Here is a 13,657-nt window from a genome sequence, read left to right on the forward strand (position 1 = left end):
TGGGTGATGCTGTGCTGCCAGTCACTGGAAAGCACCCGTGCAGCACAGCAAGACAACTGCAGGGCACTGCACCAATGCTGGTGGCTGCCCCCATGCACTGTTTCTTCATGTGCTGAAGATGCCAATGCCCACACAGCTGGAATGTGGCCTGCTGATCAACGTGCCTGGCAGGCATCATCTTCCTGAGAGACGCAGCCTTAACACACCCAGCTTCAACATACCCCAGATTTACTGGGCTAACAATTCAGGTGACCTTTCTCCATATGATCACTCCTTTCCTTTGCAAACACAATTCAGAAGAGATATAGTAGACCTCTGGGTTTTTTTGCTGCCAAGGGCAGCTTGAAATGATCAAGGAGAGACCAAGACAACCTTTAAAAAATCTTACCATGTTGTTCCACAAAGCACGTGCAGCCTGGGAATGAGCCTTTTGGCTGAAGTGGAAACAATCTGGGGCAAAATATGAATCATCTGGCCACCCCTCCTAGAAAACAAGACAGGTGCTGTCACAGAGGCAGCAAATATGCAACAAGTTGTGCACTCTGTCTTCTCGCTTCCAGTGAGATAACCCAGCTGACTTCTAAACAAAGTATCTGCAAAGACCTCTGAGACAAACAGAATTAAACCTGGGGAAGTTAGTAACTCAGAACGAAGAGTTTTAAAACTCTTTAATATACTATTCCCAAAGTAATTAGGAATACCAACCACCATGACTCTGAGTACAGAATATCTGGGCACAGATATCAATTGTGTTCTTTATTTCCCTTGAGATTTAGACATTACAGTGATTTGAAACATATGGGTTTTCATACCAAAGGTCATTTACCAAACTACTGTAAAAGACTTGATGTTTAGGGAATGTAGAGCGAGTGCTTCCTGATGAAGACTTTGAACTAAAATATCTACTTCATGGCTGTCCAATTGCAGTACCCCAAATCATAGTCTGTATTTCTGTTGCCCAGTATCTCGTATCCCATAAACATTTTATGCAATTTTGGATGGTAAATGAATATATTAATTACTACTCCAAGGAACTGCTAGCTACATTTACAGCTAAAACAATTTTGACAAGTCAGTGGCATTGCACCAGGATTTAATATAGATGTGGTTTTCTTATTAGCTTTACCTGTGTTTTTGGCATTTCCAGATTAGTCATAAATGGCTGCATAACCACTGTGAAATCATCCTTCGTGTCATACCTTCCACTCTCCACTAACTGGCGGGTTCTCTCCTAAAGAGTCAAAGAAAAGTTGTCATTGTTCCTTCTGCTTGTTCAGCTCATCAGACTGTTCCATCCTTTTACCCCTCACCCAGGGAATGCCCCTTTCCTGCAGAAGCTCAGACATGGCTATGGTTTTCAGGCTGTGCTGTGCCAGGCAGCCACTGCAGCCGCCTGATTGAGACACTCATCGTGGGCTTCTTTGCAGAGAGGCAGCCTGGGGATGGCTGCCTGACTGGCAAGGACTGACAGCCTGCTCTGGGATTAGGTATTCTGTCAAAAAATGTCCTTCCAGAACCATCAAGGTGTTTTTGGTTTGGCTGACATGCCGTGCCTGAAAACTTGTTCCTGAGTTACCATGCTGTTTGATTTAACCTGATTGTCACTAACATAACTGAAAAAACCTGCTGGCTCTCTGCCATACTCTACTTTCTACAGCTCTGTAACAATTATTCTTCTTATCTATTTTGTTAGTTTAGTGAAACAGAATTGTAAAGAACCTAATCCTACTTTTTTTAATCACCACTACAAAGATATCATTAGAATGAGTGGAAACTGTTCTCCACTTTCAAACTAGCCTACCTGTGGTCCCTTGATCAACATCAGGATGACACTGAACTTCTAAAAAATGCAGTGTGCATGTGCCTTACCTGATACCTTCTGTTAAAGTAGATCAACTTCTTTAACTCATTGGAATTGTCCTTAGGGTTTATGACACAAGGGCACAGCATCCTGTGGGATAAGAGCATGGCACTGAGATTTGCTCCTCCTTTTCCTCCCTTGCTTCTCAGCTGAAAAGCTGCAGGATTAAAAGCTCTGAGAGGGATTTCTTTCCAAGGCCATTGAATAAGAGCATTACCTCTCACCCCTGAGTTTCTTCATAGCCCAAATTCTTGAGCAGAAACACATTTATAAGGCATAAATTCATGAGCAGAAAGTGAGAAAAAGCTTCCATGGAAGCAAAAACCACACTGTATGTCTTAGGGTTGTAGTTTTTTTGAGATTTTTTTTGGGGTTGCTGTTTTCTAAGGTAATAAGGGTTCTCTTAGCGTTGTTGTTTTTTGGGAGTTTTTCTTGGGTTGCTGTTTTCAGGGGTAATAAGGTTTTTAGTCTTCTCTTTGCTCTAAGTGTTACACACTAGAGGTAGAGACGACACATTGAGTCTGCTGGTGCACATTTCTAAGGTTGTTTATTCTTCATTATCTCAGTCTTTTTTTAACTCTGCCAGGCACTTCTCTGGCAGGGTACCTTATTTTAGTTCTTTCTCAGCTCTGCAAGGTGTCTCTGCAGAGCAGGACACACGGCAGACTGGGCGGATCAGAGAGCCCCGCACCTTATGTACGGTCCCCTTGACCCAACCACTGTCCGAGACACATTTTTTATTTACAAAATTTTACTAATACCTATTACCTATACTAACATGTCAGTTTTACTCTAAACTAATCTCTAAAACTCAACTCAGCACAAGATGGGGGACGAGAACAAGAACAAGGAAGACAGGGGCCACTCCCCAATTCCTCCATCTTGTCTCTTCAGCCCCATATGCTAAGAATCTTAATTTCTATATTTATATTCTACAACAAACCATCCACTACTTATTTCAAATTCTTAGGATTTGTGATTCTTCCTGCATGTGAGTGTTCACTCCCATGGACAGGAATCAGAGTCAGTGTCCTCCTGGGACCTGTGTGGGTCTAACTGACCCCCCTGTCTTGATCCCAGACCCCCCTGTCCGGTCTCCAAACCCTCCAGGGTGGCCAGAGGGATGTTCTAGACTCCGACACGTATGCCCATGGCAAAGTTTCAGCAGCAGGAGTGATCTCTGTGAGGAGGGTCCAGGGCTGCCTGTTCTGGACACAGCCCCAGCAAACCAACCACAGGGTATGGCTGAGCCTCTCAGCCAAGCTGGTGGTGTCTCTGTGAAAACCTACCTAAGAAAGGGCAGAAAACACCAGAGAGGGAGAGGAGAGAACAGTGGGAACAAGCAAGAGGCTCCATGGCAGAACAGACACTCCTGGAAGGGACCACAGCCTGTGCATGCACATGACCGTAGGATTCATGCTGGAGCACAGGACAAGAGTGAGCAGGGAAGGACACACACCAGATCCAGACCCCAAGGCAGGCCTCACTGAAGAGACTGAGGGTACCCTGCAGCAGCAACAAGGGTGGGGGCAGAGATGCTTGGAGAAAAGTTGAACCTGAGAAGGAGGGACAACAGCTGCTTTAACTGTTCAACTTTTTTGTTTGTTCATTTCCCAGTACCTGAATTAGTAATTAAATTTTCATGCTCATGGACAACAAATAGAAGTTCCCCAAATCAGGTCTGTTTTGCCTGCAATGATATTTGGTAAGTGGCTCCCAGGTCTTTCTTTCAACCCTTGAATTTTCTTGCTCATTATTGTTGTTTTCTCCCCATGTTACTGGGGTGGGGTGAATGAGCAGCTGTGTGAAGTGCTTGGCTGGCACCTGTGGCCAACCCGCAGGAAAAGTTATTCTCCCCATCTGCCCAGAAAAGCAGAGACTGAGCTTTCTGAAAACAAGCAAGTCCTGCCAGAAGCAGCTTCAGAGGACAATGCTGGAACCTGTCTGAGTCACCAAAAGTCCACTCAGGGTGCAGACCTGCCCCCTCAGTAGTGGACTAACACTGATCTGGAAAGGATTGTTGAGCCATTAAGCAACAAGTGGTACAATTAAGCATCCAAACCATCTACTTGAGACACTAATTAGAGATAAAACTAATAATCAGCAATGAGATTGCAGAGACTGAAAATTGTTGAAGCAAGAGGAAGAGTTTTAAGTGCAGAAAAGTAAATTTGTACATACAACTAGAAAACGTGTGTCTTAGTGTCTTCTCTATTTTTACCAAAGAGTGCCCAACTGAGCTTTCTGTGCTCTGGCTGGAACTCACTTGCAGAGAAGGTGTGGACTGAAAAGTGGCACCTTCATAAGAAGTAATAACAGTGGGGCTCACATACAGACCCAGCAACAGAGACAGCTTATTCTAAATGCTGTGTTGAAATCAAAATGTAGGTACATGCACAGATAAAGGTGCTTGGTAGTCTGAAATACTAGATCCTTTTCTCTTTAAGAAAAACCTTCCCAAAAATCCATTGCAGCCTTCTGTGAACAAGAACGAGAGCTGTAACATAAATCATCTGCTAACCTCATGAGCAGTTTTGGGCAGCTATTGTTTTTCAAAGCATGCAGCTCCCGGAGGCTCGCTATGGGAAGCATCGTCACCAGGTTCACATATGCCCGTGGAACCTGCCAAGAGAACAAACAAATCCATAGCAAACTCCTGGAGCACACAGTGCTGGGTTTGTCCCCACACAGCCACAGCAGACCTTGGTAGCAGCCTGCTGATTCAAGCATTGTGCATTATTTATGACAGAGGTGTTCAGAGTACTTTCTCAATAATTAATTCCCCACACAAGCAATACTAAATTACAGCCCCTGCCTGCACTGCCTAGTTCTATTCTAAATGTTGATAGCTGGTCACTTAAAAACAATGGCTTCAAAAAGGTCCAAACAAGTTGTTATAGGTCTCACAAGACCCAGACACCTACTAACTCTTCAAGTATTCTCATCATTCTTTATGTGGAATATCAGAATCTCTCTCTTAATGACCACAAAAATAAACTTATTTGCAGTTTAAAGAACAAGCAAAGCATTTTCTACTCAATAATGTTTGTTGCTTTTTGTTATAATATTTTTTAATATTATTTGTCCACAGCACATCAGCTAGAACCAAGAACATCCTTATTCCTTTGGTAAAAAACTTTTCCAGCCCTTTTTGCATTTCACAAAGATTTTCCTGTGAGGTAACACCTCTGCATATAGTAGTACTTTGGAGATGAAAGCAAGGAAATAAATTCTTAACTAATAATCAGCAATTGCTTTGCAAAGAGAACAAAATCCTTGCTCCCACATACTAGAAAAGTTTGATTTACCTCTTTGTGAAGTAAGTCCAAAGCTATTTGTAGATTGTAGGTGTAGTTTTCAGGAGAATGGTGTTCCTGTTAAAGCAAGAGGGTTGAATTTTATTATTAGTTTACTCAGGCAGGGACAAGAATGACTAGCTGGAGTCTAGTCACAGTAGTGCTTATGTTTCTACCTCTTGGGTCAAAAGTAACAGAGTCATAAGCAAAATGGTCCTGTCTCTACTTTTCTTCCTTCCCATCACAGCTATCTCACTGGCAAGAAAAGATCTAGCAGCCACTGGATACCAGTGAGGGTGAAAATTCACAGGGTATTATCAGACATCACAACATCCTCAATTCCCAGGCTTGCTTGGGCTGGTCTTAAAAGCACAGCTAACAACTCATTAACAGGGGCCATATATAGGAGAGAACATTTTGTGTACAAGTAAGTTTATTTCTGCTGTATGGAGTATTAGAACATGTCTCCCATATACTCCTTGCCTGACACAAATAATAAATGGCAAAACTTAAGTGTTTAGCTGAGAATGAAATCACTTCATATACTTGTCTTTCAATGCCAAAATTTCCTTGTTCCATTTTAATGGTTTGAATTAAACCATTTGAATAAAACTCTAATTTTATTGTCTCCAGTAATCCAACATTTATTTTTTCACTTGTGGGACTGCAACAGTCACATAAACTTTCTTATGAGAAATGCCTGTCTTATTTTCAGCATTTTTTCTCTCTCATTTAATTTCAAGCAGAAGTTCATTGAGAGCCCCACTTGCCTACTTTATAGAAGCAGACAGCTCAGATCCCTAATTCATGTGCTAAAGTCACAGCTCACCAAGAGTGCTGTGATTGGCACTATTTGTACTTGTGCCACACAAAGATCACTGCGATCCTTGGATGCACACACGCTCTCTCCTCGCCACCCACTCCAGTCATGTGAACAGGCACTTTGTGTTTGGGTTGACTGCAGAAGGTAGGAATGGTTAATTTGCTCCTTCCTTGTTTTATAACCATCTTACTGTGCTGCTTTGCTGTCCTTCCTGATCCAAGATTAACCATGAAGGGTGACAAGCATGTGCTCAACTGCCTGTGAGTAGGTAACCCTCACCACCAAGTGAGGAGTCTGCCACAGCCTGTCACCTCCTCTACAATCACACATACCAAAGGCTATACATTGTATGGATGTTATATATATATTACATTACATATAATTGAATTAGCATGAGCTGTGCTTAGAACTTTTCCCATAGCACTGAAAATACCAAGACTTAGGAGTCTGACAAGGCAAAGAGGAGTAAAAACACTTGGCATTTTATCTATAGGAGGTAAAGTGACTATGCAACAAAAAGTTATCCTAGTTAGCAGCAAAACAAAGTCACAACAATGATGTAATTTACAGGTGTTCTGAAGGTACCTCTAACATTATCAAAACATTATGCTGAGCAACCTGAAGGACTCAGTACCATTGCATTCCAGAGCTGCACAATTAAGACCTACACTATCTCACCCACTGAGTTTCTCCCTCTTACCCTCTGCAATGCATAAAGACCCTGTGGCTTGACTGGCCCAGTTCAGGCTGCAGGGAACTTACTGGATTCTCGCAGAATTTGCAGAGGTCGTTTCCTCCTATGAAAAGTGTTATCAGCTTCCAGTCATTCTGGAAATCTACGCTCTACACAGAGAAGGAGTTGGAACACAAGTTTTTAATTAAGAAAAGGAGGGAGATGCAGGCAACATACTAAATACAAATTTCCCATTTCTCAGAGTACATGGCTATCATTCCCTAGGCATCCACAACAAAAACAAGTTTGTAGTCATGACTGAAGGTGTAAAAACTGCTATGATCTAAACCAGATTTACAATATCAATGGCATAATGGAAAACTACTTGCTTCAGAAAGCTACTGCTCAAAATCTATCTGTATGCTTTTCTTAGCAGTATCTTGTGCATACAGAGTGACTCCTCCTGCAGTCCTAGAAATATATCTTCATAGCAAAAATTATGGTATGTGTTTTACTGTGTGATAAATAATGCAGCTATCCTGCAGGTAAACCCTGGGGGATGATATATTTCAGACTTGCTGTGAGACAAACTGCAAAGAACAGTGGGGCAATACTAACTCTAACAGTAGTGGTAAAATATTACAGCACTTTTGGTTTCTGCAAGGATTTTGCACAGGGATAGCCAGCTAAATTGAGGTAATTATGCTACAGTAAATAAACACCTTAGCTTTGATGAAAGCTTCAGATATGCTCAGTAGCATGTTGAGGAGGATGTGCTCAATATTCTAATGCTATAATTTCAGTGCAAAACAGCAGTAAGAGAAACACCAATAGTGCATCAGCCTCCAGTGGTTTAAAACCATCTTTCTTCAAAGGCAGGAGGCAACATATCCCCACTAGTACACATGCTGTTCAGTAGTTTCAAAAAGTTAAAAAAAAAAAAAAAAAAAGAGGGAGAAACTTCCTCCTGCACTCAAGTGCTTTAGAAAGTGGGGGTAAAAAGGATCTCAAATCAAAGATATATGACCTCTACTATGAGCATGCTTTCTAGTCAGAATGACTTCACTAGTTATATAAAAAACATTTATTACCTAAATAAAAGATATTTCCATTAATTTCTATTAACATTCTCAGGCCAATACATTTGGCAGAGTAGTGCATAGAAGCTTCAAACGAAAATCACCCGACACTTCACTGTCAGTCGCTGTTCCTTTTAATTTCATTTCAGATGCATCCATCAGATGGAAATCTTGTTTACAAGAAAGTGAACCAAGAAGGAAGGTACTGCAAATATTTTTGCCAATATGTATGCACCACAGTATTTACACTAAACACGCACACAGATATCTTGAAGACTTTTTGGCTGCTTTCCAGCTGCACAAAAGGAAAGCCAAACTATTATAATGTAACTTAGGTCACCGATTGCATAGCACATTTGTCAAATTACAAACAGCAAACATTCAAAGCACAAGCTGAGGTGAGAAATATGCAAGCAATCCTCAACCTGATGTGTATTTTACAGACCATTAATCAAATAATTCCCAACAATAAATGTGTAAGTCAAAAATCAGATGATGGCTAGATGAAAGAGAGGACTAATTTGTTTTTATAGAAAACAAGTCCCTTCCTCACTTCACATGCTCACTCCACACTTTTTGCTACTGGAAAAGCTTGCCCTCAACATCCTAGCATGCATTGTGAAAAACCACCTGCTTACAAGACAATTAATAGCACCACAGCAAAATCCTCACAGAAAAAAAGGTTCTGTTATCTGACATGTGACACAGGTTGGCAGTGGAAGCAACAGCACTGCATTTACAGCCACTTGCAGTAAAAATGATGAAAAGGTTACAATTATATGGGTTTGATAGTAACTATCGTGCTGGTACAAACTCACTTAAGATTAAGCCATAGATCATTTTGTGGTGACTCATACTCTGCACTGGGAAATATGATGCTGTACCCTGCTGTACCTACAGCTTTAAAGTTTGGCATTCACTGTTGAGATCTGCTCTTGGTCTGTTAGAAACTAATGATGCCACGTCACTTCTTTCTAAAGATATGCATGACATGCTGAACTCACAGTATCATTCTTCATGCGGTCCAGCAGCCTCCTAACCTGTCCAGGAACATCCCTAAAAATAAAAGAAAAATAAAATCATAAAATAAATTAATAAAAATTTAAAGAAAGGATCCTGCATAGATAACAAGACAAAGAGGAAAGCTGACGAATGGACATCAAAAACCCCAAAACCCCAGAGAAAGTCCGATTTTCATTGAATGGAATATATGACATAGCCAACAAAGGCTGTTTGGAAACAGTGATGGAAAAATAATTAGCATCCAACAGGCACTGGACTCCTTTGCAAATGGTGCATAGTTACTCTTTTACAAACTATATAGAAAATGTACTTTTCTCACTATCAGACAGATGCTATCAACGTAGCTCTGAAGTGCATGTGTTCATACCAATGTTATTACATGGCCCCAAGGCACCGAAGTAGGTCTTATAAGAACTATTACCAGTGGAAAAAAAATAGGATATGAGTTGCACTGAAGATATTGCATGGTGATCTGTAGTTAATTCCCAGCTCTGGCAGACCAGGAATTAAACAATCCACAATTTTCTCAGTCTCTACACAAACTCTTGGTCCTGATGACAAGAGGGTTTGAATATACCCGCTACAAAGTGGAGATCTCTTTTGTCTGACTCACAATAGGACAGCTTTCTGAGTAGTGCTTGTAAAATGCTGTGCCTTTCTTGGCTGAAAATGTCAAAGCAAGTATCTGTCTTGTTGATAATTTATTTGATATAGATTAGAACCACTGCAAAGTCCTCATCACATTTCTTGGCCTTCATGCTACAGTTAGGATAAAGAAATCTTTGCCTATTAGACTTACTGTGCTCCTGCCAAAGTTCAGGGTTTGGGCCTTTTTTAGCCACAAGGAATTTTACAGAAAAAAATCAAATTTCTTTTAAATTTTAAAGTTTTCCTCTTACTCTGCACGAGCCCCGGTCACCGCTTGGTTGAATGCAGCATTCTTTGAATTCTGAGTTCCAGTGCCAATGGAATAGCCTACCAAGGATGGGTTGAACTCACGAAGAATATCTGCAGAAAGAGACAGCACCCTGAAATATTGCTTCCTGCAGCAGGTAACAAATGATGCAATAAAGGTTAGACTTCAGTAAAAGACCATTAAAAAGCTTTAGGAGACAGCTACAAAAAAAAAGTCCTCAACCTTTAAGTATAATAAACATGGAGAACTTCACCATACAACCATTTCCCTGCCTTCAAGATTTCTGAATTTCATGAATTCAGATGTCTCATGGCCTAACACGGCCATCTTGGCTAGCAATGCCATTTTGCCTGGCAAGCAAGGCTGGGTAACCATATACTCAGTCAGGAGAACCTCATGCCATCATGCCCTAACTGCAGACAGGTTGGAATCAAACCCTTTAGTCTGATGGCCCCAGATGTATTAACCCCAAAGACCTCAGATTCCCTTCTAGATCTTCGGTTACAAGCTACAAGCCTTACAAACACCTCAGATCTAAAATCTCCTGACCTTTAAAAAGCATGTAAAATCTGATCTCGTAATGTGATTCTGCCCCTGCCTAAAACAACTTTCCCATACAGTTAAAATAGTTTCTTTAGGCTATGAGCTAAGACCTTTGATTCATCTGTCCCAAACACATTTTAAACAGAACTTTTAAACAGAAATAGACAGAATTTTCAACCCTTTTCTCCTGTCTCCTTTTACAATAGCAGGTATTCGAATAATAAACAGCATTACATATTTATCAAACTTACAGAAAAATTGACTTACTTGCTAATGTGGTGACTGTGCTTATGTTCTCATTTCCTCCAACGCTGTAAAAAGAGAGAACAGGAAAAAGCGTGGTGAGGTCCAATGGACTCGGCAAGGCACCGGACAAGGTAGGAGAGTGCCCCCTTTTGGGTTAGCACCCATGTACAGGGCACGCTGGGGGCTCTGCGTGCCTGTCCCCGGGGGTCACCACGTCCCAGACACTCTCAGCTCCAGCAGAACAATCATGTTAGAAACCCTGTTCAGTAGCTGTCCTTTCAGCTCTTTCACGTATGTTCAAACCCAGCTGAAAGAAATGAGATTTCTTTTCAAGGCTGCTACCTTTGCTACAGCTGTACCTATTAAAATATTTATAGCTTCCATTTTTGGTTAACAAATCTAACAAAAAAAAAAAGTTTTAAAAGCATATATTTCAGAGTGATAAGTAAAATTAATACCTTTTCCCTCCCCCATTGCCTTCCCCCCACTCACATATCACTCAACTGGAAGCACACTACTAGACTGGTGAAATTCACCATTATGTCTGTGTGCTCTTTATTCTCCCCGATGCTGAAAAAAATACTAGTATACTTGTTGCCCAAAAAAAAAAAAAAAAGGGAATAGATTACTATTAAAGATCAAAATATAGCATGTTTGACTCAGAACACCTCTGTAGTGTCCCCTTAATCTGGAACAGATTTTGAAGTGCACTAATACCATCCCTGGAAGTGCTTGAGGCCAAGCTCGGTGGTGCTCTGAGCACTCTGCTCTAGTGAAAAGTGTTTCTGCCCATGGTATGGGGGTTGGAACCAGATGATCTTTAAGGTGCCTTCCAACCCAGGCCATTCTATGATTCTGTGCTTAAGCTTCTTCTAAAGTTGGAGTGACTTATATTGGTAAAATATGATGAACAGAAGATCAGCCTGACAAGTTTGGTGTTAAATCATACAGTTCCAGGTTAACAAGTGAGTGTGACTGCCTTTCTCCAGAGCTTTTTTGATCTGTCGAACAACATGCTGCATATGTAAAAGTCTGTATTGACTCATAATTGATAAACTATTCTCCATGATGTAAGCAATACTGGAAAAGGATCAAGGAAAGAGATACTGCACATGAAACAACAGCAGAAAAGATATTTTGTAGACCATCAATTTTAAATAAGACAAATGGGTGATGTTGGCCACACTGGGCAAGATAAGACAGGATACAGAAAGAGCAGGGACAGAAATGCAGAATGAGCAAGGGATGCAATGCGATGGAGTTTAGAAGACCCTGTTCCAGGGTCTCCTATGATCACGAGATTGCAAAAAATCTTCTTAACAAGGACCTCATTTTTCTGTGTACCCAGGTCTATTCCAGCCATGCTACATTGTAATCTAGATAACCACTAGTTTGAGTATTTTCTTTATCGTGAGTAATAGCCCAACCATCTGCCATCATGCAAAATGTGACATCAAATCCAGTTTCCACAAGCCTTCATTTGGTACAAAAACAACTATATTGATCAAAACTGAAGAAAATGGATTCTCTCCCACTGTGGGGAAAATTCCTGGGACTCACCTCCAAGAAAGACCTCGGTACTGAGTCAGGACATCCAGAACATCATGGCGTCTGGATCCTGCCCCATTAGCTGCCTGGAAGAAGAAGAGTTTACCTTCAGAAAATAAGCACTGCTACAGTAACTAGTTCTCTGACTGATCCTAGTGAGAATAATTAAAAACCATATTAATGACGCAAGCTATGTCATCTTCCCAAAATAGAACAGATCCCTGTTCTCAAGAAGATCAAAGACTGAAGGTATTTTAACTCCATTCCAGTGAATTACCCTCTTCTATCAACTGCATGATTAGATCAAGTGGGGAAAAAATTACTTGAGAATGTTCAAAATACTCATATAATTCTAAATTTACATAAGGAATAAATAAGGGAGCAGTGGTCCTGAATGAATAATTTATTATAATGTTCCTCACATTTAAAAAGCTGTACAGTGACGTTATGTCTTTCCTACTTTCTCCAAGGAAAAAGACTACTAGTATTTAATGTATTATTTAGCACAGAACATGTAGGAAACATGAATTATAATATGAGCAGTAAAGCAGTCACCACTAATTGGAGTATCACAACTGGTCTAGGGGTAATGAGATTACATAGCACTAGGATTTTTATTTTACTTTAACACTAGGAATAGTGTTAAAATACAAAAATTCTCAAGGCAAGTTACACTTGACACACCTAATGTTCTATTGCAATTTTAATCAAATATTTAGTTAGTTTGAATTACTATGGCTTTATAGGCTTTGGTATTATCATATATATATTTATCATATTATACAGATACACAGATATACACAATCAGCTGCAGAACTCTTTCTTTCTCTTCATGCTGCTTATCAAAAGCTTTCAGGGTCAATACCTTGGGAGCTGCCAAAAACCAGTAAAGAAAAGCAATTGTTGCAAGTCCACTCTAGCAGAATACTTCTGCTGCTGCACAATCTGATCTTACATCTCTTCCTTGTGTGGCACTCTTGTGGACTTTAAATGGGAACTGTGCACTCAGATTAGACTCATGATCTGATTACCAATCAGCCAAGGTGGAGTATGGGAAAAAAAAAATTGAAAAACGTGTCTGGCTCAACAGGGCGTAACTCTATGTATTCCTTTTCCCAGGTTAAAAAAATTCAAAGATTTCATTGCAAGTTTTTCATTGCTAGCTTTATCAGTGGCTATCCAGTGATCTTTACTTACTGTGAGTGAATCTCCCAGGGCAGCAATCACCTGAATATCTGCCGGTTTCAAATTATGAACTGAAATAAAGTAAAGGTAGTTTAAGGGAAAAAAAGAAACCTACAAATTGTGATGGTTAATAGATGTTTTCCTCAGAATAAGCATAATAAAGCATTGCAGAGACAGGCATTGATAGGCATTGAATCAGAAATGATTCTTGGTACCACAGCTGGGCAGCAGCTACAGTGACAAAGGAGGCAGCAAGATTCCAGTCTTGCATTTTTTCTTCCTCAAATTTCTTTTAACCGGTGAAAACTACTGAAAAGCAGGCACAGCCCTGGTGCCAGCACAGAGTAGCTATTTGGAACCATCACAGATTCTGAGGAAAGACAAAACCTACCCATGGAACTCCCTATGGGTTTTTGTACCTCAGACTGCATTAACAAGAGCCCCCTACATTTTTTTCACCCTGG

The 13,657-nt window shown here is 40.6% G+C and overlaps 1 protein-coding gene across 1 annotated transcript in view; it reads right to left on the reverse strand.

Moving 5' to 3' along the window:
• The window catches only part of PLB1 (phospholipase B1), an 88,315-nt gene that overhangs the window by 39,374 nt on the left and 35,284 nt on the right, over positions 1–13,657 (reverse strand). The window contains exons 19-29 of the mRNA XM_063390833.1: positions 13,206–13,264; positions 12,021–12,094; positions 10,482–10,525; positions 9,655–9,763; positions 8,737–8,788; positions 6,743–6,823; positions 5,170–5,235; positions 4,383–4,483; positions 1,870–1,951; positions 1,127–1,231; positions 389–484 (exon numbers count right to left, since the gene is read on the reverse strand). Coding sequence (XP_063246903.1) covers positions 389–484; positions 1,127–1,231; positions 1,870–1,951; positions 4,383–4,483; positions 5,170–5,235; positions 6,743–6,823; positions 8,737–8,788; positions 9,655–9,763; positions 10,482–10,525; positions 12,021–12,094; positions 13,206–13,264 — 869 coding nt within the window. The remainder of the gene's footprint in view (positions 1–388; positions 485–1,126; positions 1,232–1,869; positions 1,952–4,382; positions 4,484–5,169; positions 5,236–6,742; positions 6,824–8,736; positions 8,789–9,654; positions 9,764–10,481; positions 10,526–12,020; positions 12,095–13,205; positions 13,265–13,657) is intronic.

This window comes from Prinia subflava, chromosome 2 (genome assembly GCF_021018805.1).
Source record: "Prinia subflava isolate CZ2003 ecotype Zambia chromosome 2, Cam_Psub_1.2, whole genome shotgun sequence".
Classification (NCBI taxonomy): domain Eukaryota; kingdom Metazoa; phylum Chordata; class Aves; order Passeriformes; family Cisticolidae; genus Prinia; species Prinia subflava.